Raw genomic sequence first — 24,729 nt, forward strand, 5'->3', positions numbered from 1 at the left:
GAGATCACAAGTAGGCAGAGAGGCAGGCAGAGAGAGAGGAGGAAGCGGCTCTCTGCTGAGCAGGGAGCCCGATGTGGGGCTCAATCCCAGGACCCTGGGATCATGACCCGAGCCGAAGGCAGAGGCTTTAACCCACTGAGCCACCAGGTGTCCCATCCTGCCCTCCTTTTATCCCTCTGATAACTTCTCACCCTTGTTCATGTGGCTGTTCCCGGGGCTTGTGTTAGTCTCCTCCTCCCTGGAGGAAGGCTCCATGATGCCCTATCTGCTGATGACTCCTATGTCTGGCCACTGCTGGAGTTTCCCATAGAGAGGGAGGGCTCCACCGGCACAGTCTTCCCCAGCCTCCCTCAAGGCTGTTCCCTTTTCTTTGCCCTATGCCCCGTCAGTGGCACCACAACCACCACCAGGCTTCGTCATCCCTCCACTCTCTCCTGTGTACCCCACAGGACTCACCAGCTCCATCCCTAATCTGTAAGCTCCTCCCCAGTCCCAGGTGAGTGTCCTAACTCAGATCCACGATTCCTATGCCTGTAACTAGGCACCAGCACATTAAGGGGCCTCCCCTACCTTTGGGTTTGCACTATTTCTCTTCAGTCCCATAAAAGGCAGTGGACAGGACTCTAGAGTTGCAGAAAGCAAATGGGTGATCATCCGGGGTCAGGGGTGGGCGTGGGGCGACTAAATATAAAGTAGCATAAGGGAACTTCTTGGCATTGGGCATACTGGTATGTGACTGCTGGGTCTACACACATGCTTGTCAAAATGCATCAGGCTGTACGTTTAAAACCAGTGTGTTTCATTGTAGTAAAATATACCTAAATAAAGGTGATTAAAGCCAGATACCCTTCCAGGTCACCCCAGTGCCTGAGAGCCAAGTTCAAATTTCTGACTCCGTCACAGGTAATGATGAGACTTCTTCCCCATCCCCTAAACACCCGCCCACTGCGTACCCCTGAGACCTGGAAGGGGCCTCTCTGTCCCCGCCCTCCCGCGGAACACCCGCTGCGACCCTCAACACTCGGCTTGCACCCCGGACCCACAGGCTTCCCATGGGGTCCAGCGAACCAACATAAATGCCCATCGCACACACTTTCCGGTTGCGTCCCTGCGTTTCTGTCCCCTCTGCCCCGCTTTGGTAGGCTGCGGGCGTATCCGCTGGAACCTGCCCGCTCCAGGATTGCGTCTCCAGCACCTCCCACCCAGCCACTCCGTCCAGGTAGCGGGACTCAGGCCTTGGAGCTGTCTCGCTGGAAGGACCCCCGGGCCAACACCGTCGGCTCGCTCCTCCAGTCCTGAAGAGGGCACTGTGACAAAGTCGCACCTGTCTCCCTGCTCTTGACTTCTTCCTGCGAGCTCCCAGAGCGCTCGAGGCTCCGCCCCTCCTTGCAGCATCTCTCCTTCCCATTGGGCGAGGGCGGGCCGGGCCGTCCAATGGGACGAGGCGTTGGTGCGAGGAGGTGCCGCCATCTTCGGGCCGCTAGGCCCCCGCACCCGTTTCTGGCCGCCAGAAGTAGGTGGTAGGTGGGCTGGGTCGTGCCGCCTGCGGTCTTCGGCCTAGTACCCTCACTCTCCGCTGCGGAGCCACGATGCCGCAGTACCAGACCTGGGAGGAGTTCAGTCGCGCGGCCGAGAAACTCTACCTCGCCGACCCTATGAAGGTAAATCCCCGCGGGGCCGCTGCATCGGCCCCAGGTCAGGATGTCATCCCTATGGTCCGCGCGGCCTGCGGAGCTTCTCCAGCCCCGCCGGGAGGTGCTGGGTGTGAGCGGAGACGGACCCTGCCAGGTGTCATGGCTCCCACTGCCTCCTCCCGGAGAAGCGGCCGGACGAGTCCCGGAAATCGGGTCATCGCCGGCCCCCAAGCGGCCCTGCTCTGCCTTCCCCGCCCCCAAGCCCTGCGGCCGCGGTAGGTTTACGTGTCTCTAAGGGCAGGGCTCCTCTCCCTGCGGCTGCGGCTTCCTGACCCTCGGTGGTCTCGGTGCCCTTTTCCCGTCCTGCTTCGGCGTGTATGAGAAAGCTTGCACCCTTTTCTCGGGAGAATACTCTTAAACGTAAAATGTTGGCGGACAGTTCAGGGGGCTCATTCGTGGTCCCCACAAAAATTACGGTGAGTAGACGCCAGTGGTTAGCTCCTTATTAAAGAGCAGAGAGGGCCCCATGACGGGAACTGGAGCATTCAGGTCTTGATTTTTCTTCCTCCCGAGTTTCTATTAATTTTGTTGTTCTATCCAGAAACTATTTAAATCGCTCCTTGTTAATTAAAAGTCTCAGTAGGTTTTTAGACCTAGATACCTAACAAGAAGCTGTGAAACAGTGTTTGTCCATTCTTTACAGTAACATAATAGGTGATGACATGAGTTAGGTATTTTTGAAATTGAGTGTTTGTGTATGACACGATTTCTAGCTCCTCCATTTGGTTGACGTCCTGTGTGTGCTGGGACATTGTTTCCCCGTGCAGTGTATTGTGAGAACAATACAGGATTTTTGTCCAGAGGTACCCACACAGTACACAAAATATCTGAAAACATAGTAAGAGTATAGAAGTTCGCATCAAGAGTAATCGTATTTTAATTAGTTAAATTTAATAGGGAAATGAACACAAGATAGTAATGACAGCATATTGCCGTGAACAGAACTGGTCTAGAATACGCAGGATGGGGAGAGAGCTTTTCCTCTCTTCACCCCACAGGAAAGTCCAGAGCCTGAAAACTTCTACTGGTTTTCAGCTCTGATTTTTTGATAGGTGAGGGGCGCTTGACTAACGGTTTTGTGGAGTGCCTTCTCTGTGACATTCTATACTACGTATCCTCAGGTGTATAGTTCATGTGAACAGTCAAAACAATCCCTTGAGGCAAATGAATAAATAGTCTTTGATACATTAAATGGATTGTCTGGTCTCCAAGAGATGAAGCTAGAATTTGAACCCCGTTCTCTAAACGCCAAGTCTGTGCTGTCTCTGCTAGAACTAAAGAAGAGGACTTTTGTCAAGACTCCTCGGTATCCGTCTTGGAGAATTTTCTGTCCTCTCTCCCACCCTCTGAGCCTGCCGAGTACACCTGTCAACTTTTACTGTTCTCTCTTGCATTGCTCTCACTGGAGATGGTGTTCCTGCTGGACCATGTGATAACCTCTCAGTCAGTCTTTCTGCCTTTTTAATCCCTCTTTTACTCATGCCACACCTGTCTAAAACAAAAATGGAATTCTCTCAGTTTCCTACTTAAATACTGGCTTTTCGTTGATTGCCAGGTAAAGTCCAGACTCCCAGTCCACACTCTGACCCTCTCCAATCTTTCTGGCTTTGTCTTCCCACCATATCCACCATCCTCTGTTCTAGTCTCATGAAGTTACAGGATTTAGATCTTCATTCACACTGCTCCTTCAGCTTCTCTCCTACCCTTTTCCGTAAAAGAAAAAAGCGTGCATTGACAAAGCCATCTTTAGCAAGCCTTTTTACATTTCCCCTCCCCCCAGTTATAATTACTTGTTTTCTTTTTTAGCATTTTACCTGTGTATGCCTCTATAAAAGGACTTCATTCATGCTGTCTTGTGCTTGGTTATTTTGGTTGATTGAATTCACAGTTCCTAAGAGAGCAAGAATCTTGATTGCTTTTTCTCCTTTTGTGGCATCGGATAACATAGGTGCCCCCTCAGTTACAGAATAGACTCTTACAGTGTCATAGAGCTTTTAACTCTCACTTCCCCTCATGAAGCCAGCCATTATTCTTGCAACTGAGACTGAAGAGTTTACATAGTTGTCATGCTTAGCACATTTTTTAAAAAAGATTTTATTTATTTATTTGAGAGAGGGAGTGATTGAGAGCACAAGTGGAGGGAGGCAGAGTAGAAGCAGACTCCCCACTGAGCAGGGAGCCTTAGGCAGGCTCCATCGCAAAACCCTGAGATCCTGACCTGAGCGGAAGGGAAGTCAGAAGCTTAATTGACTGAGCCACCCAGGCGCCCCCATGATTAATTAGCACATTTTAAAGTTTCTGTAGAACTGAATTTTTTAAAACATGTAGAATTAAATAACCCAATATATAGAATCTGGTGTCTAAAGATAATCTAGTTGTAATTTATATAAGTGCTTTCTGAGTTCCTTTTCTCCTTCACCAAAACAAATCTCCGACGGGTGCCCCCCCCAACACCCCCAATCCCAGGAGAGCAGAGACATAATGGGAAAAGCTGGAGGGTACAGCTCTTCATAAGCCCTTTTTCTTTAGTTTCCAGAATTATCTTGAGGCTTCTAGTTCTACATTGTGACCATTTTAAAATTATGTTCCTGTTTTGGCTTTTAGATACTTCACATCTTTTGAAACTGCTGGTTATTTTTGTAAGTCTGCAAAAAACGGACTCTGCTGCACTACACTATTTTGAATCCTCATTTAAAAAAATAAAATTAATGTTCCCAGAAGTGGTAAACCCTACTGGGAGATGTTCTCTTTTAGATAAATCATTTTCTTGGTTCCCTAACTGTGGAATGCCGAACAATGGAAGGTGTTGTGTAGCGTGGTGTTCAGTATAGGAATCGTTTTTGGAAAAGTCATTGATGGAGACTTCTTTCCAAGACAGAATTCTGTTTTTCTGTCCTAATGCATTGTGTGGTGCCATGATTTCGCTGAATGCTTGAGTCCGAATCTACCTCCTGAGAGCCACAGGGAGGGGACAGCATGAACTGTGACTGCCGTACTTCCTGCCACACAGATTTGGACTTGCATAGCGTAGTCTGCTGTTTTTCCTCCTACTTTTCCTTTCATTCTTCCGTGGCTGGGTTGATATTGTAGGGAAGGAAAAACTCTTCTCTTTTACCCTCTTAGGTTTCATAGCTGGGGGCCTGCAAATTAAACTGACAAGAGACATAGTAACAAGAAAGAAAACCTGACACATGTACGCAGTGTGCACGGAGTTCACAAAGCATTGGGGCCTATGTACCGTGATCGGCAAGGCTGATGGAGTGTGGGAAAGAGGGTGGACTAAGGACAGGGGGTTTGGAGCTACTGTGGAGGGGAAGGTGATTAGTAAGAATTGTTCTGCAGATAAGAGTCCTCCTTTTCCCAGGAAGGGAGAAAGGAGCATCTTTACTACTAGAAATTTTATGTCACCTTTACGAAGGTTAATTTATGTCCTGTTCTTCAGCCAGAAAGGGCAGAGAGCTAATTATTCTCTGCTCAGAACAGTCCTTATGCCAAAGTGACATATTTTGAGGAAGCATGTTGTGATCCCCTTCAGTATATAGATGGTCCCCAACTTACAGTGCTTGGACTTTAGTTTTTTGACTTTTGGTACTGCAAAAGCAATATAAATTCAGTTGAAATTATACTATGAATTTGAATTCTGATCTTTTCTCGGGCCACAAAGTAATTTCTACACCCAGTGAAGGGCTTGAACCCACAACCCCAAGATCCAGAATCGGATGCTCTACCCACTGAGCTGGCAGTGGGTTTATTGGGGGAATAACCCCATTGTGAGTTGAGGAAGATCTGTATATTTGTGTCAGGGGGTAGGCAGAGGGAGAGAGAGAATCCCTAGCAGGCTCCATTTCCAGCACAGAGCCCAACACAGGGGCTCAATCTCACAACCCTGAGATCATGGCCTGAGCCAAGATCAAGAGTCGAATGCTTAACCGACTGAGCCACCCAGGCGCCCTGAGATCAGTATATTCTTTTTTTTTTTTTTTTTAGATCAGTATATTCTTAATGCCAAACCACCTTAAGAGTCTCATGGATATTCCCTGAATGTGGATGTGTTTGGGAAATTTTCAGTATATCTCTTCAAACTGGTTGCAAATAAATATTGAACTTTTTAATAAGTCTTTTTTAAAAATTAATTATAGCAATAGGAAGGAACTAAAATACTATTTTCTATCTCATTTCAATAATGATATTTACAGTAAAGATATATGTAGATGTTTTGGCTATTCTAGAGGGATCCTCTTTAGCATACCTGAAGACTAATTATTTATGAGAAATGTCTTCTGACTTCACTGTTTCTAAATGTGTATTTTTATTTCAGGCCCGTGTGGTTCTCAAGTATAGGCATTCTGATGGGAGTTTGTGTATTAAAGTAACAGATGATTTAGTTGTAAGTATACATTTTTATTTGTTGCATATTTCCAGATTCATTTGAGTTAATCATTTGTTTGAAATTGTTTACATAGAATTTATGCAGATTGCCCATTAGGGTGCTTATTTTGCATTTCATTCCAAAGTCAGAAATCTCATTCTAGAAACTACTTTTATAGACTCTTGGGGAAATAATGTAGTACGTCAAGTGTCATTCAGTAATTACTTCAGATCTTAAGCAGAAGGAGTGTACAGGCTAAAACTAAAACTGGGTATGAGGGGATAGAGGTCTCCTTATGAGTGTATGGGAAGGAAATGGTGTTTGAACACATGTTATAGGCTTCATAGCTGCCTCCCTCCTTCCCGCTCTGCTCAGTCTTGTCCCTTCTGCACACCCCGTTACTTCCGGGACCCTCTGCCGCCTGATCTCCACACAGCGGCATTTGTCCGCTAAACGAGTCTCGCGGCCAGCCCAGCAGCAGCCCTGCGCTTCCAGACCTAACAGTCTCAGCAGTCCACATCTTACTGGACCTCCTGGCTGCTTCTGATACATAAAACCACTCTGGTGGAAATTATTTTGGCATCTGTGGCTCTGTTTTATCTTCTTTTTCTTTTTCTGTGCTTGCCTTAGTGCTCTTTGCTAATAAATACTGGTTTCTCCAGAATTCTGTCCTGGGTCAGCTTTTCATACTGTTTCTGGAGCAGTCCATTCAGCCACAGTGCCCGGGACTGCTGCAGTTTAGGTCTGTCTCCAGATTTGTACATTTAGATCCCATTTTTCTTTTGACTTCCTGACTAGCTCTCTGTTCAGCGTCCTTTCCTCGGTGCTCCTTAGAATTAGCGTGTCCAGGATGGAACTCCTCATCACTTCTGAAGCTGCCACCTCCTGTTTGCTAGTGCGGTAGAGTCCTCCGTTTCCATTCTCACGTCCACTGGCCCCTCATGTGAAGAGCTTGTCTTCGGTCCTCTGACATGCTCCGTGTGCTTTCCCAGGCACTTGGGAATTGCTGACTCAAGCATCCTGGTCTCATTTCCTGTCATGAGCACTCTGTCTCCACTGTGCCTCCCCTGAGTTTAGGGTGTCATCCTCACTTGGCTGGCCGGCTAGACCCATCTCCCAAATGTGTCCCTGCTTCTAGTTCACCCTTTAGTTGTCTGGAGAGATTTCTAAAAGGCAGGTTTGGTCACTAGACCCTGCTTTAAACCTTAGTGGCTCCTCGTCACTGCTAGTGTGACTGCAACCTCACGTCCCCTCCATCCTCTGCCTTTCCTGCGTTACTGCGGGGCTCCTGTGACGGGGCGGGCTGTCTTGGGCCTCGGTGCCTCTGAGTGTCCTCTTCCCATCTTTGCGGCATTGAATCCACTGCCCACCCCAGTGTGGTCAGATGGGTGCTGATCTTTCAGACCCAGCCGAAAGGAATGCTTCCTCTCTTGCTTTTCTTTTTGGCTCTTTTTGTGCTGTATCACAATTGTTTTATCATACTTGTCTTCTTAGTAGATTGTGAGCTTCAAGACAGTAGAGAGCAGTAAAGTTCTTACCCGATGTCCAGTGACTAGCATGGTATCCGGACCCGGAGTTTACTTAGATGAATTCTTTAAAAAATTTCAGAGTGACTAAAAAGTCACTTTTTGTCTTTGCTCATATATTAGCTTTTTATATATTTGTGTTCAAGATTCTGTTGTGAGGTTGTGTGAATTCAGACTTTTAATGATTACTGTGTCTTCCAGGCACCAGTTAGTTGGAAGTAACTGAAAACGTGAAAAATGGTGTCGTGTGCTTGACTTAGAGTCAAGAGATTGGAATCGGAGTTTAGCCATTTACCAGTGTCTCAGCCTTGGAAAAGTTCAGACCAAAGTTCGGCTTTCTGGGGCTCCGTTTCCCTATCTGTAAAGTGCGTAGTGTGGTCTGCTCCCCTGATCAAGGGGTGGGACATAAACCCCACACGGGAAGGTACCTAGCATTAGTGCTTGCCTCCCAGTACATCTACGCGTGCCCTTGAGTCTGGGGTGTACACACGGACGATCATCTCCATCGTCTCCGTTGTGATGGACCCAGAGTGGGGAGGTGTATCTGCTGAAGACAAGTTGGCGTGTCCCATTTTTGAGTTAGGAAAAAATGCAGAACTGATTTTAATACAAAAGGCTGTAACTCAAAATGGTGACTTTTTGCCTCCAGTAATGATTAAGGATAATGGATGCCAGGATTGGCAGGAACTTTATGTCACACTGATGATTCCTGTGACAAGATCGAAATAGGAAAAATGCCTTCTGTGTTCTTTCTTAAAACTACTGAGAATTAGTCCATGTTTGGAAGGGGCCAAAGACACAACCAAATCCATTCTCCTAAATAATAAATATCTGACTCAACTCCGACAGAAAAAATCTGTTTCCTAATGACTCTCTTAAGAAGTGTGTGCACTTCCCTTGCCAGTTCATCTTAATAGTTACTACTTCCTTCAGAAACTCAGTCGTAGGTTACATTTATTATTATCACTGTGTCTTTGACTTTTTTATAATCCCATTTATGCTTCATTTTTTTCTGATCCCACGACTGATTTATAATATTCTCTAGGACTTTGAAATCTTTTCTGTCAAACCATGGTGACAAGGTAGATTCTCCCGTAGCACATACACTGAAATTGGAATGTTGGAGATTATTATGGCCTCTTTATAAGATTGCTGCACAAATTTCTACAATATGTGGATAACAGTTTTAAGTGAGTGCCTTTTAAAGGCTAAATCAACTCAGACCTGTCGGGGATGATAAGATTGAACAATAGGTTACTTGAGTTCATGAATTTTTTTTTTTTAAGATTTTATTTATTTATGTATCAGAGAGAGAGAGAGAGAAAGAGAGCCTGAGAGAGGAGGGAGGGCCAGAGGGAGAAGCAGACTCTCTGCTGAGCAGGGAGCCTGACTTGGGGGGTGGGGTTTGGAGTTTGATCCAGGGACTCCAGGATCATGACCTGAGCTGAAGGGAGTTGGTTAACTAGCTAGCCACGCAGGCGCCCTAAGCTGAGGAATATTATTGCAGAATCATTCGTTTTTTTAAGACTCATGTGAACCTTTAAGATGGGCTAAAGAAAAATGGACCTTTTAATATAAAATAAGGGGAAAAATTGCAGCTTAAATTTGATACTTTTGAAGACTCTTAGAACAAATGGTTTTTGACAAACCACAGGCAGATCTTAAGCATCTGTTTAAATTTAACTTAGAGCAAGTATTTAACTTAGAGCAAGGAAGAATTTGGTTTGGATTAAAAATTGTGAATACCTTCAAAAAATTAAAGCTGGACAGATTTATCTGGTTTAATTTAGACCATGACCAGCTGTGAGCAAGGGATGGTGGATTTTTTTTTCCTTAAATTATCATTACTGTTGCCTCCCCATCTCCCAGTTTCACAAGTAGGGAAATAAGTCCTAATATTGCTGTGCTTTTCCCAGTATAACTCGGTTAGTCATGACCAGATCCCAGGGAGAAAATAATCTGATTCCTAGCCTGGAGTTCTCATCAGACCCCACAGCAGGATTTAGCATGTTACTTAATTGGTCATTTTTGAGGAGCTTCAGTTAGAGTTCATTTAGTTTTTTGCTTATGGCAGTGGAGTTGGAAATACTATAAGATACTAAAGGAATGAATTGTCGGGGGCTTAGAAACCTTAGTGTAACTGCCTTAGTATGAGGAAAGACTCCTATTTGTACCCAATCCTACATTTGCTACATTGTTGATAATCTAGTTTTGCCTAGTTAATGTGTACTTTTAAAATTTCTGACAGTGTTTGGTGTATAGAACAGACCAAGCCCAAGACGTAAAGAAGATTGAGAAATTCCACAGTCAACTAATGCGACTTATGGTAGCCAAGGAATCCCGCAGTGTTGCCATGGAAACAGACTGAATGGTTTGAAATGAAGATCTGTCATGTTTGTAGGAAGTAAATCTCTTTTGAATCTGAATAAGTATTGGGAAAGAAAATACTTTATGTAACTAAGTGGGCTCTTCAGAAATGGGGAGATGATTTTTTGTACTTTTTTTTAATGTTTACTTTAGAGAGCTAGGAATGTAAATGCTTTCAGGTAGGAAACTTTTATTTATTTTTGGAAACTGAACAAATATATCTATGTTGGGAAACCTTTTGCAGGTTGATGTGGGACAAAATACGTAATTATTCTCTGGTAACTTTGTATCAGTAATTTGAAAATGAGATACCAGTGAAAGGCAGTTCTTCCTTAAATTTAGTTAATCTGTCATTGAAAGAAAGTTAAACGTAACTATTTTGCCAGATTGATATATTTCTTTTGGAGCATGAAATCTGTGCTGTTGATGACCTACAAACAAAATATGGTAACTGGAATTAATCTGTGCACAGCAGCATACCAGACTCTGTGTGATACAGACTATGTATGACTCTGTATGATATGTAGTCTCTGTTCTGTCTGAAAGTGATCATGGAGGGCACCTGGGTGGCTCAGTGGGTTAAAGCCTCTGCCTTCAGCTCCCGTCTTAATCCCAGGGTCCTGGGATCTGGCTGCATCAGGCCTCTGCTCAGCAGGCAGCTTGCTTCCCTTCCTCTCTCTGCCTGCCTCTTTGCCTACTTGTGATCTCTGTCAAATAAATAAATAAAATATTTTAAAAAAAGTAATTATGGAAACAGATAATGCTTTCCTTACCTAACACTTTACAAATTTAAACTGTGTTTTTGAATATAAGGGATTTGTTGTATCCTTAGCTTGTGGAGCAGAGACTTGCTTTGAATCTAGTTTTCAGTGCTCGGAAACAATTGCAGTTACTTTAAGTGCATGAACAGAGTGATCACTAGTGGACTGAAAGCACCGTATTACACAATTATTTGCCACAGATTTCCTATCTACATTTTCCTGGAAGGGCTAAAGATTATTCAAACTGTTAAACCTTTGCATATGTCTGTGCCTGCCCCCACCCCGCAACTCGTTTCTCTCTGTATTTAACCAAGGTGTTAAGCCTGACTGTCACAACTGTTATGTTTTCCATTAGGCCAGAAGGATATTATTTGATATTTATCATATTATAACCTTAATTTTACCACCTAAATGTTCACATGTTGCTTCCTACATTACAGTATTTTTTGGTTAGGAATTTGTCATGTTGAGTAGCATTTTAATATGGAAAATTCCATTAGCCATACGAATTTTTGCATGTTTCAGAGAAGTAAGTAAAATATTATATGAATATATTGTTTCTCCTGAAGTTTTTAAGTTCTCAAGAATATACTGTATTCGTTAGTCTAAAATGAGCCTGATGATGCTGTAAGTAAGTTTTGTTTGTTTTGTTTGTTGGTACTTTTTATTACATGACTTTCTCTGAAGATGAATGTTGATGGCAAGGTTGTTTTCTTCATAAGAGGAGTAACATCGAAGAGTAAAGGGTATTTGGGGTTTGGGGTTGTGTCCCCACCCCCCACCCCTGAGTCAGTGGGATCCCTGGAGGCTTTTTGGCCTTTTTCTTTCTCATTTACGCCTTCTATTTATTAACACTACTTTATAAAAAATAACCTGGAAGGGTGAGGCTGGGATTGGGATTCCTTGGGTCCTTATAGCTTATAGCAGAGGGCACAAGGCAGATAGCCTGTGTTACAGTATTGGCTCTGCTACTTCCTGACTCTGTGGTCTTTGGATGCTTCTCTGAGCCCATTTCCTTCTCTGGACATTGGGCTGACAACAGTACTTCTAGGACTTGAGAATCAAGTGGTAGAGCCTATCTAGGTCAATAAATAGTAGCTGCTAGCAGTAGTAATTGTATTTTTTCAGGCGAAAAGGTGTACCTGGCTCTTAAAGTTTATTTCATAATATTAATTGAAGGATTATTTAGAAATAACATCTGCTTTTTTCTGCTGAGAGCTGTATCTTTTATTAAATGTCATTTTTGGCAGTTGGGGTACAAAACAGGACCGTCCCCATAGAGAGCATTCTTATGTGGGAAGAAACTGAAATCCTTAAATCTAAAACTTCTATTTGTGTCTGCACAAAATAAAGTTATTAAGATAATTAATTTGTAAGTATCGAGTTTCTTAAAGTCAGTATAAATAACAAAACCCCAAATAATCATATATTCTGAAAATTGCAGTGTTCTATATTCCCAATTCTTTTTTAACTCATGAAGTATTTCTGGACACCCTAATCACACTTACCCGGGTTAATTTTTAACAAACGTGTTTGTGATATGTTTGGTCAAACCCTGCTGACTCTCATGTAACCCACATGATGTCACAGTAGTGATTGAGATTCTAGGTGTAGTTAGCAGTTAAAACAATTTCATTTTGTTCTTCTAAGGACCCACTCTCCTTGGAGCACAGAGTTCATTAAACATTGCTGTTAGGCTACATATGTTTTCTACTTACCTCTTGGGGTACCTAGTCTGCCAGCTTTCTGTCTTAAAAATAAAAGGTCTCAGGACACGTGAGTGGCTCTGTTGGTTAAGTGTCCCACTCTTGATTTCAGCTCAGGTCATGACCTCGGTCGTCAGATTGAGCCCTTCATTAGGCTCCATGCTTAAGATTCTCTCCCTCTCCCTGTACCCCCGTCCCACATGGGTTGCTCATCCTCTCAAAAAAAAAAGCGTGTGTATGTGTATGTGTGTGTGTATAAAGTGTCTTTCTCAGCCACAGCTTTCAGTCAGTGATAGAGGCAGTGTTCGCAGCATTTTATAGTTGATACCTTCTTTTACCCTTAGAAAACTCTAAGATTAGCAATTGTATGATGCTAAAAGTCTTCAAAGTATTCTAAAACAAATTCAAAATGAGGGAAATATGAAATTAATTGCCCAAGAACAGTAAGAGGTCCGATCCGCTCTGCCTACTGAAAATAAAACTGAAAGCCAAATCCCTATATTTGTTGCACTCCTCCTGTTCATCTTTGTCAAAGATGGCCTTGTGGTAATTTGTCATCATATTCAGTATTATTTCTCTTGGAACAACAGGGAAAATGTTCCTTTTACTGCAGTTGAAATTTATGATAATGTGAGAAGAAAGTCAAAATAATTTCATTCCTCTTTCTTATATTAAAAGCACTAGTTGGGGGGGTACTTGGCTGGCTCAGTTGGAGGAATGTGTGGCTCTTAGATTTCAGAGTTGTGAGTTTGCGACCCATGGCGGGGAGAGAGAATAAGCTTTAAAAGCACTATGGGGCGCCTGGGTGGCTCAGTGGTTTAAGCCGCTGCCTTCGGCTCAGGTCATGATCTCAGGGTCCTGGGATCGAGTCCCGCATTGGGCTCTCTGCTGGGCAGGGAGCCTGCTTCCCTCTCACTCTCTCTGCCTGCCTCTCTGCCTACTTGTGATCTCTCTCTGTCCAATAAATAAATAAAATCTTTAAAAGCACTAGTCGGACTGGTTTGAGAGAAGGTGGAGCAGCCACTTGCCGCCACAACTCTTCTACCAGCTTCAGCTGTGAGTACATGGACCGCCAGAAGAAAACAGCAGGTGGATTAGGGAAGAAGATGAGAGCTTGAAGTACCACTGAACCCATGACGAGTCCACCCCTGCCCCGTATCCCGCAGCCTGAACTCAGCACATGGGAAAGCTGGAAGTGAGTATTGGGGCACAGATAGGCATAAGCTCTCTCAGTCTGGCTCAAGGAGTACAAGGGGAACTTCTAGTACACCCAAGAGAGTGTAGAAATATTTTGGTTTTTGCTCTTTTGTGTTCTCTTACGCCACCACTCTGACCCCCATCATGGTGACATGATGACAGCATCCGCTATCAGCATTGGGAGCCTGTGGGAGCCAAAACATGGGAAGAGGACCCTTCCTCTCCCGTACAGCTTTTGTCTCCAAGAGCGTAGAATCAATCCCCATTGCATTTTTCTCTTTGCCCTCCATCCACTTGGCCCTGGATGCAGACACAGTGGCAAAAGTAGTCTTCTGGCCAGAGAATTAGAAGGAACCAGAAAGTACCAAAGAGATCACAGGAAGGAATTCAGAAAGGGACCTCATTAAGTTGCTGATGAACCCTTGGGTCCACTGCCAAGCTGTACGTATGTGTGGATCTGATCCTTTTCAGTAGACCAGAGACTCTAATGAAGAGACCACCACCTAGATCCCAGCCTGGCAACTGGGAGGCATTTACATCCTGTAGATCCAGAAAGCATTGCAATGATTTTGAACTGACATCGCAAACTGTCTTCTGAAGGCTGTGAGTCCAGTGTCAGTGTAGCTTTGAAAACCCTTGCCTCGGGACGCCTGGGTGGTTCAGTGGGTTAAAGCCTCTGCCTTCGGCTTAGGTCATGATCCCAGGGTCCTGGGATTGAGCCCCACGTCAGGTTCTCTGCTCAGCAGGGAGCCTGCTTCCCTCCCTCTCTCTGCCTGCCTCTCTGCCTACTTGCGATATCTGTCAAATAAATAAAATCTTAAAACACACACACAAAAAACCCTTGCCTGATCTTACACACCCAAAACTCATATAATGTGTTATGTCCATTTTGCCAGAATTTTTAAAAAATAATAAACTTTTGCCTATGACCTAACCAGGTTGACTGCCTGCTGAAACAAAAACTCAGTATTTTCTGTTGGATTTGAACAAGAGTTAGAGTGTAATGACAGTGTTCAAAATGTCAAGGGTACAATCCAGAATTACCTGGCACACCAGGAAATGGGGAAAACCTCAACTCCTAGAAAAAGACAGATACCACATGTTGGAATTATCTGACAAAGACATTAAAGCAACTATTATAAAAGTGCTCCAGCAAATAATCAAGAACTCTCTTGTAACCAATGGGAGGAAAAGAAATGGGAGGAAATAGAAGATACATATAAAAAGAACAAAATGGAAATTTTAGAACTGAAATACACAGTAACCAAAATTAAAAACTCCCTGAATAGTGTAGCATAATGGAGGAAACCATGAACTTGAAAGTAAACCAAGAGAATTTAATCTGATCAGAGAAAAAGGTTGGGAAATGACAAAACAAAACCATGAGCAGAACTTCAGAGATCTGCAGCACAATAATAAAAGGTCTAACATTTGTGCCATCTGAATCCCTGTAGGAGAGGAGAAAGCATAATGTTGGAAAAAAATATTTGAGGAAATACTGGCTAGAAACTACCCAGTTTGGTGGAAAACCTAAACCTTTGGATTCAGGAAACTCACAAGATACCCACACCCAACAGAGTCGTAATGAAAACTGGACAATACTCTTGAAAGCAGCCAGTGGAAAAGCAATGCATTATCTGTAGGGAATAATGATTTGGATGACGGATCTCTCATCAGAAATGGAGGCCAGAAGGAAAGAGCACAACATTTCGAAAACGCTAAAAGGAAAGAACTGACAACCCAGAATTCTATATCCAGTGAAAATATCCTTCAGGAACTGACTGAAAAGTCACTCTTAGATGAAGAAAAACAAAGAATTCATTCCCAGCAGACCTGGTCTAAAACAAATCACTAAAGGGAGTTCCTTAGACTGAAAGGAGATGACGCAATAACAAAAATAGAAACATTCAGGAAAGAGGAGGAGCAACGGGAATAGTCATGATCTGGGTTAAAAGAATTAAACGGTTCTCTTGAGTTCTTAAAATACATTTGATGATAGAAATAAAATAAGACACTGATGGTGTTTTCACTGATGGAATACGTAAGACATCAGTAACAGGGGGATTATGTAACCTGTATGATAGTAAAGTTTCTACAGTCCACTCAAAGTGAAATCTTGATTCCTAGTAGACTGAAAAACTACATATGTGTATCCTCATCTCTCAAGCAACCACTAAAAGAACTGCAAGTAGTTCTTTTAGTAGATAGATAAATGAAATGCTGAAGAAAAAAAAAAATGGCCCCAAGAAAGGGTTATCAGGAATAACAACAAAACAGGGAACAAACAAAAAACAATAAAATGGTAGACCTCAAGGCAAGCATATCAATACTTAAATTAAGTGCCAATAGTCTAAGCACACAGAAATTTTCAAAAATCAAAAAACAAAACAGTTTATTATAAAAGATATGTCAGGATTGAGCAAATGAGGAAATACAGGATAAGGTCTAGAAAGATACAAAATGTAAACCTTCCATGTCCTTAGGCTTATTACCCTCCTAGTGTGTTCATGAATGATTACAAACCCAAGCTTTGGCTGTCCATTATGTTCTGTGATGTAAGAATGATCGAATCACTGGCCATGCACTAGAGCTCGATCTCCAGCCACCCTTACCCTTCCCAGAGGATGGGCTAACCACCCTCCTTAGAGCCCCAATCCTCTAATTACACGGTTGGTCTTTCTGGCATGGCTAGCCTCCTTCCTGAGTTATTTCATTAGCATAAACTCAGAGATGGTCCCAGGGACCCACCATGAATAACAAAGGTACTTCTGTCACTCAGAAGACTGCAAAGATTTAGAGGTTAATTCCTAGTAACCTTGGTTTCCTGGAACAAAGACCAGAAACCTTTACAATCAATCTCAGCAGTAGAACATTCACTGATGTCATACAGGAGACGAACCAGGGTAGTAAGGCAAGAAAAAGAAATAAAAGGCATCCAAATTGAAGAGGAAGAAGTAACTATCTGTAGACAACTTGATTGCCTACATAGAGAATCTTATGGAATCTACAAAAAAAATCTACCAAAAAAAGCTGCTGAAAGTAGTAAGATTGCAGGTTACATGATTAATATATTTCTGTAATATATACAACTTTATATTCCTATATATATTCCTATATATAGGAACATTATATATATATATAGTGTATAGATATTCTATATGTAAACATATATAGGAACATATTCCTATAAATAGGAACATTCTATATATATAAAAAATGTATAGATATTCTATATATATATAGAATGTTCCTATATATAAAGGAATGTCTTCCTATATATGTTTATATATGTGTTTAATATATATAAATTATATGTTTATTATAAATTATAAATATATAAACATTAAATATATGTTTATATATAAACATATATTCCTATATACTTGGAAGAAACATGGAAATTAAACTGAAAATACATTTTTAATATCAAAAGATATGTACTGAAAGCTACAAAACATTGCTGAGAGAAATTAAGAAGACTTAAGTGAGTGATCTATTTTATTCACGGGTCAGAAGAATCAGTATATTAAAATGTCATTTCCCCCCGAATTGATGTATAGGTTCAATGTATTCCCCAGTTAAAATCCCAGCAGGCTTTTTTGTAGAAATTGTTATTCTGATTCTGAAATTCACATGGGAAAGCAAAAGAGCAGGTGAGAATAGCTAAAACATCTTTGCCAAAGGTGTGCCAAAATGTGGAGCTCTAACTGCCTTTTTTCATGTCTTGCAAAGCTACAGTTCTTTAAGACTGCACCAGCATAAACGAGATCAGTGGAACAGAATACAGTCCAGAAACAGACCCACACATATATGGATAACTTAATTTACAAAGATCTAAAAGCAAGTCATGGAGAAAAGACAGTCTGTTTAACAAATGGTGCTGGGATTCAATATTCCTATGTTCAAAAAATTGAAACATTAAAAAATTCAAACAAACTACCTTGCACCATATGCAGATATTAACTTAAAAGATGAACTATGGATCTAAATATAAAACCACAAAACTTTTTTTAAAAGATTATCTATTCTGGAGTGGAGGAGCAAAGGGAGAAGGAGAGAGAGAGAATCCAAGCAGACTCCTCGCTAAGCACAGAGACCAATGCGGGGCTCAATTGGGACCCCCGAGATCATGATCCAAGGCGAAATCAAGAGTTGGATGCTTAACCGACTAAGCCACCCACTCTCCCCTAAACCACAAAATTTATAGAAGAGAAAAGGAGGGAATCTTTGTGACCTCGGTTAGGCAAAGATTTCTTAATCTGTATGCAATGTATTAAAAAAAAAATTGAGCTTCAAAATTAAAATCTTCTGTTCTTCCAGAGACACTAAGGCAATGACAAGCCACATATCAAAAGAAATTATTTGTAAAGCATGTGTGTGTGTGTGTGTGTGTGTGTGTGTATGTATATGTATAAACTCTCATATAAAGGACTCTCAAAACTCAATAAACCTCCTTCTCCGAAAAAAGCACACAAAAGACCCTTGACTAAGGATGTACATGTCAGTAAACCCATGAAAAGATGTTGAACAGTAAGTATTAGTTGTTAGGAGATGCAATTCAAAATCATGAGATACCACTACGCAACTATTCGAGTGGCTAAAATTTAAAATCTTGACTGTACCAAGAGCTGAGAGGGACTTGGAGCAACCAGAAATCTCATACACTGCTGGTAGGAATGCAAACTGGTGTGACCATTTGGAAAACAGGCAGTTTCTTTAAAAATTATACATGAATCTACCATCCACACAAAGACTTGTATATGAATTTTTTTTTTAGATGTACTTTTTTTTTTTAAGATACTATTTTTAGGGACTCCTGGGTGGCTCAGTCAGTTAAGCCACTGCCTTCGGCTCCCATCATGATCCCAGGATCCTGGGATGGAGTCCCGAAGAGCAGGGAGCCTGCTTCTCTCTCTGCCTCTGCCTGCCACTCTGCCTGCTTGTGCTGTCTCACTCTCTCTCTCTCTCTCTCTGACAAATAAATCTTAAAAAAAAAAAAAAGATACTATTTTTAGGGCACCTGGGTGGCTCAGTGGGTTAAGCATCTACTCAGGTCATGATCCCAGGGTCCTGAGATTGAGCCCTGCATCGGGCTCCCTGCTCAGTGGGAAGTCTGCTTCTCCCTCTGTCCTTACCCCTGCTTGTGCTCTCTTTCATGCACTGTCTCTCTCAAATAGCAAAAATAAATAAATAAATAATAAAAAATTATTTTTAAGTAATCTGTACACCCAACCTGGGGCTTGAACTCACAACCCCGAGATCAAGAGTCCCACATTCTACTGAATGAGCCAACCACATGCCCCAACTCGTACATGAATGTTACTCCTGGCTTTATTTGTTAATAATCCTAAACTGGGAACAACCAAAAGTCCACCAACAAGTCAAGTTTTGGATAAACTGTGGTATATCCATACATAGAAATACCACTCAATGATGAAAAGGAGGAATAATTACCAACACACACAACAACATCGATGAATCTTGAAATACCCTGAGTTACAGGAACCAGGTCTGTGAGAACATCCTGAATGATTTAATGTAGGTGAACTTCTAGCCGCAAAAACTGCAAAATAACCTAGAGTGACTGCAGGCAGAGGAGTGCTTTCCTTGGGGACAAGGGGCCAGGGAACAGAAGGGATTGCAGTACACATGAGCCAACTTTGCGGGCTGTGGATATATTCACAAACTCCATCATGGTGACGGTTCCATGAGCATTCACATACCTCAAAACGGGAAATTGTATGTTCTAAATATTTGCAGCTTACTGTATGCCAACCATACCCCCAATAAGGTGTTTTTTTTTTTAAAGATTTTATTTATTTATTTGACAGACAGAGATCACAAGTAGTCAAAGAGGCAGGCAGAGAGAGAGGAGGAAGCAGGCTTCCTGCGGAGCAGAGAGCCTGATGCAGGGCTCGATCCCAGGACTCTGGGATCATGACCTGAGCCGAAGGCAGAGGCTTTAACCCACTGAGCCACCCCCCCCCCAATAAGGTGTTTTGAAAAAAAAAGAAGGAGGGGGGTGCCTGGGTGGCACAGTTGGTTAAGCACCCGACTTGGTTAGGGTTAAGGTCCTGAGATAGAGCCCCGCGGCAGTCTCCACGCTCAGCACAGAGCTTGCTTGTCCCTTCTCCTTCTTCTCCTTCCCCTCCTCCTCCTTCTTCTTCCCCTCCTCCTCGCATGCTCCTGCTCTCTCTCAAAGTCAAAATCTTAAAAATGAGAGAGAGCGCGCCACAGTTCGCTGCAAGCCTCCAGCTGCCAGTGCTGAGTGATTTGCTGCTGACTCTTCCTGGGCTGCTCCCGCCACCATCCCAGCACCGCGGGGGTGTCCAAGGCTCTTCCCAGCCACCTTCCTTCCGTCCCCCTCCCTTCTCCTGGTTCCTGCCATTCATCTTCACTCTTCTTACTCCCACTTGGTGTGCTTTCTGGAGCACTGGAGTTCACACCTTCACACGTGTGTTGTGTGAATTCTGATTTTGTTCATTTTCCTGTTGAGTTGTCATTTCTGTAGGGGTTCTTGGGACCTTGGACAAGGTATTTAACCAGAGCACCTCAATGTCCTCAGCTGTAATTGGCAATAAAAGTAGTATTTACCTCATGGGGTTGTTACAGAGATTAAGTGAGTAAGTATTTGGAAAGCACTTAGACCAGTGCCTGGCACAGTCATCTCTGTGTGTTCATTAAGAAAAAAATTGGGGTGCTCTGTGGGGCCAGAATATCCTTTGTTGTGTGTGTTGCAACTGTTTTCTCCAAGCCTTGGTATGTGGGAGATCTGGTTCCTTTCCTGTGGCTGCCCTCTCAAATGACCACAAGTTCGGTGGCTTGAAACAACACGAATGTATTCTACAGGATCACGGGTCCGGAGCGGGTCTTCAAGAGCTGGGGTGCAGGTGTCAGTAGGGTCTGCTCCTGTGGGAGCATCTAAGGGAGCCTCTGTTTCTCTGCCTTTGCTGGCCCCCTGGGGCGCTGTCCTCCTTTCCTGGCTCATGGCTCCACATCACATCACTTTCCCACCCTCTTTCTGTCCTGTTACCTCTGCCTCCTCTGACCTCCTTGCCTCCCTCTCATAAAGATCTTGTGACTACGTTTAATGCTGATGCATCTAGCCCAGGATCGTGTCTCTGTGTCAGTCTTATCTGCAAAGTTGCTTTTGCCACATAAGGCAGCAAATTCACAGGCTCTGGGGATTAGGGCATCAGAGGAGCCATTGCTCAGCCTGCTACAGATAAGCTTTTGTCAGACGCACATTACAGCCTTGGATGGTCGCCACTCACTGTCCTCCTCCACTCCTTTACGGATCCGGTCCGACCACTCTTCTTGACATCCATGCACACACGACTTGCAAGAACAGGGGAGCCGAAGCCTGTGAGGTCACACTGGGCCAGTGAAGGATGGGAGCTGTTCCTCCCACTTTTCATCCCCTGGGCGGAGAGCTCTGAGACTTGGAACCTCCTCGGAAGGTTCCAGAGGAGCAAGGACTGGCTGCCCAGAGCAGCGGCCAAGTTGAAAACACATCCTCATGGGGCACCTTGTGGAGGCTCGATCGGTTAAGCACCTGACTCCTGATTTCAGCTCAGGGTGGGATCTCAGTGTGGTGGGATGGAATCCCACATCAGACTGGCACTGGGCAGGGGAGTCTGCTTGAGATTCTCTCTTTCCCTCTCCCTCTGCACCCCCCCAAAAGAAAACACCTCCTCATATCATCTTTTCCTCCTTTACATTTTCACCTCCTCACCCTTACTCCTGTCCCTGGGGTGACATCCCAAATAAGCTCCTTACATGCAAACCCTTGTCTTACACTCTACTTTCAGGGGACCCTTGATAAGAGCAGCAACAACAAACAGCTCTTGGAAATTAAGAACATGATCACTGGAATGAAAACACAGAAATGTGAAGAGAAAAAAATACAGAAATAGCTCAGAGATTGAAGCCGAGAAGGAAAAAAAAAAAGAGAGAAAGGATAAGAAAAGCAGTTCAAGATTTGGATAACAGGAATTCCCAAGAAAAGGAGAATGAAGTGGAGGAAATCACCAATAAGATGACCTAAGAAATGTTTGCGGAATTAAAGGACATGACTTTCCAGACTGGAAGGGCCCTCCTGGTGCCTTGGATAGCATAAAAGTCAACCAAGTATGAAAACCAGTGATGTTGGAATTTCAGAGCTGTGTGGGTAAAGAAAAGATCCTAGAAGTTTCCTGAGGGAGAAAGACGTTTTTTAAAAGGCATTAGAATGGCTTTGGACTTGGGGCACTTGGCTGGCTCATTTGGAAGAGCATGTGACTCTTGCTCTCGGGGTCCTGAGATTACTTAAGTAAATAAACTTAAAAAAAAAAAAGAAGACGACGACAGGGGCGCCTGGGTGGCTCAGTGGATTAAGCCGCTGCCTTCGGCTCGGGTCATGATCTCAGGGTCCTGGGATCGAGCCCCACATCGGGCTGTCTGCTCTGCAGGGAGCCTGCTTCCTCCTCTCTCTCTCTGCCTGCCTCTCTGCCTGCTTGTGATCTCTCTCTCTGTCAAATAAATAAATAAAATCTTTAAAAAAAAAAAAAGAAGACGACAAATGGCTTTGGACTATGTCAGCGGCAGTCCTAGAAACCAGGAGATCACAGAACAAGGTCATCACACTTCTGAAAGAAAATTCTTTCCATTCTGGAATGTTGCATTAGCTAACAGGAAGCATCGAATAAACATGTTTTCCAGGCACACTTAGATTATGTTTCCTGAAGTAAACCCCCCAATCTCAGTACGTCGAAAAAAATTTAATTTTTTGCTCAAATTAGAGGGAGCTGTGGCTCCACAGCCCTGTTCCTACTCACAGTCAATGTCTTGATTCCAGGATCGAGGAGGAAAGAGCAGAATCTCACAACAGCTCTCGAAGCCTCTGCTCAAATGTCATGTCCTATTCTGTTGATCAGAGCAGGTGCCGTGTCCAAGCCTCGCATCAGTGACCTGGGAATTATATTCATCTGCGGGGAGGCACTAGAGGTCACCAAGCAAAGGGCAAGAATCCCTGAGAACAGTAATCTACACGATGTCTCAAGACTTTACAAGAAGCAATCAGGGATGTGCTCCTCTAAAACCTTAAAGGAGGAGAGCCTGGGTGGTTCAGTGGGTTAAAGCCTCTGCCTTTGGCTCAGGTCATGATCTCAGGGTCCTGGGTCTCTGCTCAGCAGGAAGCCTGCTTCCTCCTTTCTCTCTGCCTGCCTCTCTGCTCATCGCCATAGCTTTAGATGTCTTCAATCTATGGTGCCTGAGATGTGAGTGGGAAAGCAAATGTAAATATGCAAATACAGGAAGAATCCACTAGAAGGGTTAAACCTGGTTTTTACTCTTTCAGGAGAATGGGGGCTGGGGGTGGAATGGGGACAAGGGCTGAAATTGCTGTTGTCTTCAACACCTCACAGACTCAGCTGATGCTTCAAATAACAGATTGAAACGTGAGGTTTAAATAAGAGCCCCCCCCCCCCAATCTGTTCAGAATGGGAACAAAATTATTTTCAGTCAAATAAAGCAGTGAAAAGATGCAGTGTCCAGTGCAGACCCCTAGAGGGCCCAAGAGAGCCTTTCCTGACTTGGAAGTCGTGAGCTTCACTTCTGTTGACCTCTGACATTCACATGATTATATTGCTGATCCTTGCTCTTGAAGTCCTGAGAACAGGGTACAGTCAGAGAACTCAGGACACCTGAGAGAAAGTGGTTTGGAGAGAGTCTGAAATCATTTAGAAAAACTTTGGGGATCGGTGAGTAATCCTCTATCCTTCCTCCTTTTTGTGGATGTGGGGAAATTGCTTTAAAGTCCAACAAGTTGCCTCTCTCTTAGCATTCTTTATAAGTGTGAAATCTATAGAAAATCCAAGATTATTTTCTATTAGTAGTAACTCAGTACATAGGATATATTACATATTATTTTGTCATTCCTGATATGCCCAGCAGATACCTTTGCAAATTGTCTTGTGTATGCTGCATGGGCAAGTTATTAGAAACTGGGGATTCTGTTTGGATTTTATTTATTGGTCGGTTTGTTGGTAACAACAGATGCTGATAGATGACTGGTAAATATACTTGACTATAAAAATGGTGAGACAACACAGACAAGAAACTATTCTATATAATTAATATTCTTACAAAAGTCTTTCTCTCCGGAACGTTTTGTAAAATACCCATTTGGCATCCCCGCCCTCACGTCTTAATGTCCCAGTGGGTTTATAATCTGTTCATCTTGCAGTAATGCATAGTGGGCGTTATGCCCTTTGAGAATATAATCGTCATAAAATGCAGGCAGGATCTGAGGCAATCAGTAAGCTTTCAATTGGTGCCTGGTAAAGGAATTTATTGGTAAGTATGGGGAGTGTCCGGATAACAGATTGGGCAGGTCAGGAGCCCTGTGGTGAATGAGAGCCAAGGAAAAGCTCACGTGAGGAGAGAGAGGAACAGCAGTTTGTGGGAAGTGATCCAAGCCTGGAATTGGCAAGAGCACCAGACGTGCTTTAGAATCTTGAGGAAAAAGCAATGAATCTGGAGGGTTCAACTTCCGAAAACAGTATTTTAAAGTTAATTTTTATTTTTCTTTCTTTATTTTTAAAGATTTTAAGTATTTATTTGAGAGAGAGAGGGATACCCAGAGAGAGCATGAGGGTGGGGAACCCAAAGCAGGGCTTGATCCCAGGACCCCAGGACCATGACCTGAGCCAAAGGCAGATGCTTAACAGACTGAGCCCCCCTGGCACCCCCAAGCTAGTTTTTATTTTTATCCCTGCACATGTTTTTGGGTTTTTTTTTTTCATAAAATAATCAGGGCTTGGGATAAAATAGAACAGGCCCCCATCATTCATTTTTCTTATTCTACCTTCCAAGGTTTTTAGCATTTACTTCTGTATTTTGAAATTACATACTTACAATGTGTATTTCCAGGTTTGTAAATTTGATTGTCTATTGATTCAATAGTAGATAAAGTCTCTACACCTTGATGGTTCCCACTGCATCCTCCCAATCTAGCAACAGTAGCTTTTTGTTAAATCAGTAATTCACACAATCGTGGTTGCATGAATACTGCTCACTGCAGAGCCAAGCAGTGCGCCGTGATTACTTTCTCTTTCCTGAACAACTTTC

At 43.2% G+C, this 24,729-nt stretch overlaps 2 protein-coding genes across 2 annotated transcripts in view; both read left to right on the forward strand.

The window, feature by feature from the left end:
• Positions 1-1,007: 1,007 nt before the first annotated feature.
• On the forward strand, positions 1,008-12,082 carry SRP9 (signal recognition particle 9). Its single transcript, XM_045983277.1, has 3 exons — positions 1,008-1,661; positions 6,013-6,081; positions 9,838-12,082. Exons 1-3 carry the CDS (start codon positions 1,590-1,592, stop codon positions 9,955-9,957), a joined length of 261 nt encoding a protein of 86 aa, XP_045839233.1. The 5' UTR covers positions 1,008-1,589; the 3' UTR covers positions 9,958-12,082.
• Positions 12,083-23,276: 11,194 nt separating this feature from the next.
• The window catches only part of EPHX1 (epoxide hydrolase 1), a 34,243-nt gene continuing 32,790 nt past the window's right edge, over positions 23,277-24,729 (forward strand). The window contains exon 1 of the mRNA XM_045983276.1: positions 23,277-23,360. The gene's annotated coding sequence lies outside the window, so the exon portion shown is untranslated. The remainder of the gene's footprint in view (positions 23,361-24,729) is intronic.

Source organism: Meles meles, chromosome 17, assembly GCF_922984935.1.
Source record: "Meles meles chromosome 17, mMelMel3.1 paternal haplotype, whole genome shotgun sequence".
Classification (NCBI taxonomy): domain Eukaryota; kingdom Metazoa; phylum Chordata; class Mammalia; order Carnivora; family Mustelidae; genus Meles; species Meles meles.

Bases quoted from the DNA above. Each gene is read 5' to 3' on its own strand.
- SRP9 (XM_045983277.1), top strand. From the start codon at position 1,590: ATGCCGCAGTACCAGACCTGGGAGGAGTTCAGTCGCGCGGCCGAGAAA. The intron at 1,662-6,012 runs GTAAATCCCCGC...TTTTTATTTCAG, and splicing joins ACCTCGCCGACCCTATGAAG to GCCCGTGTGGTTCTCAAGTA. The intron at 6,082-9,837 runs GTAAGTATACAT...AATTTCTGACAG, and splicing joins AAGTAACAGATGATTTAGTT to TGTTTGGTGTATAGAACAGA.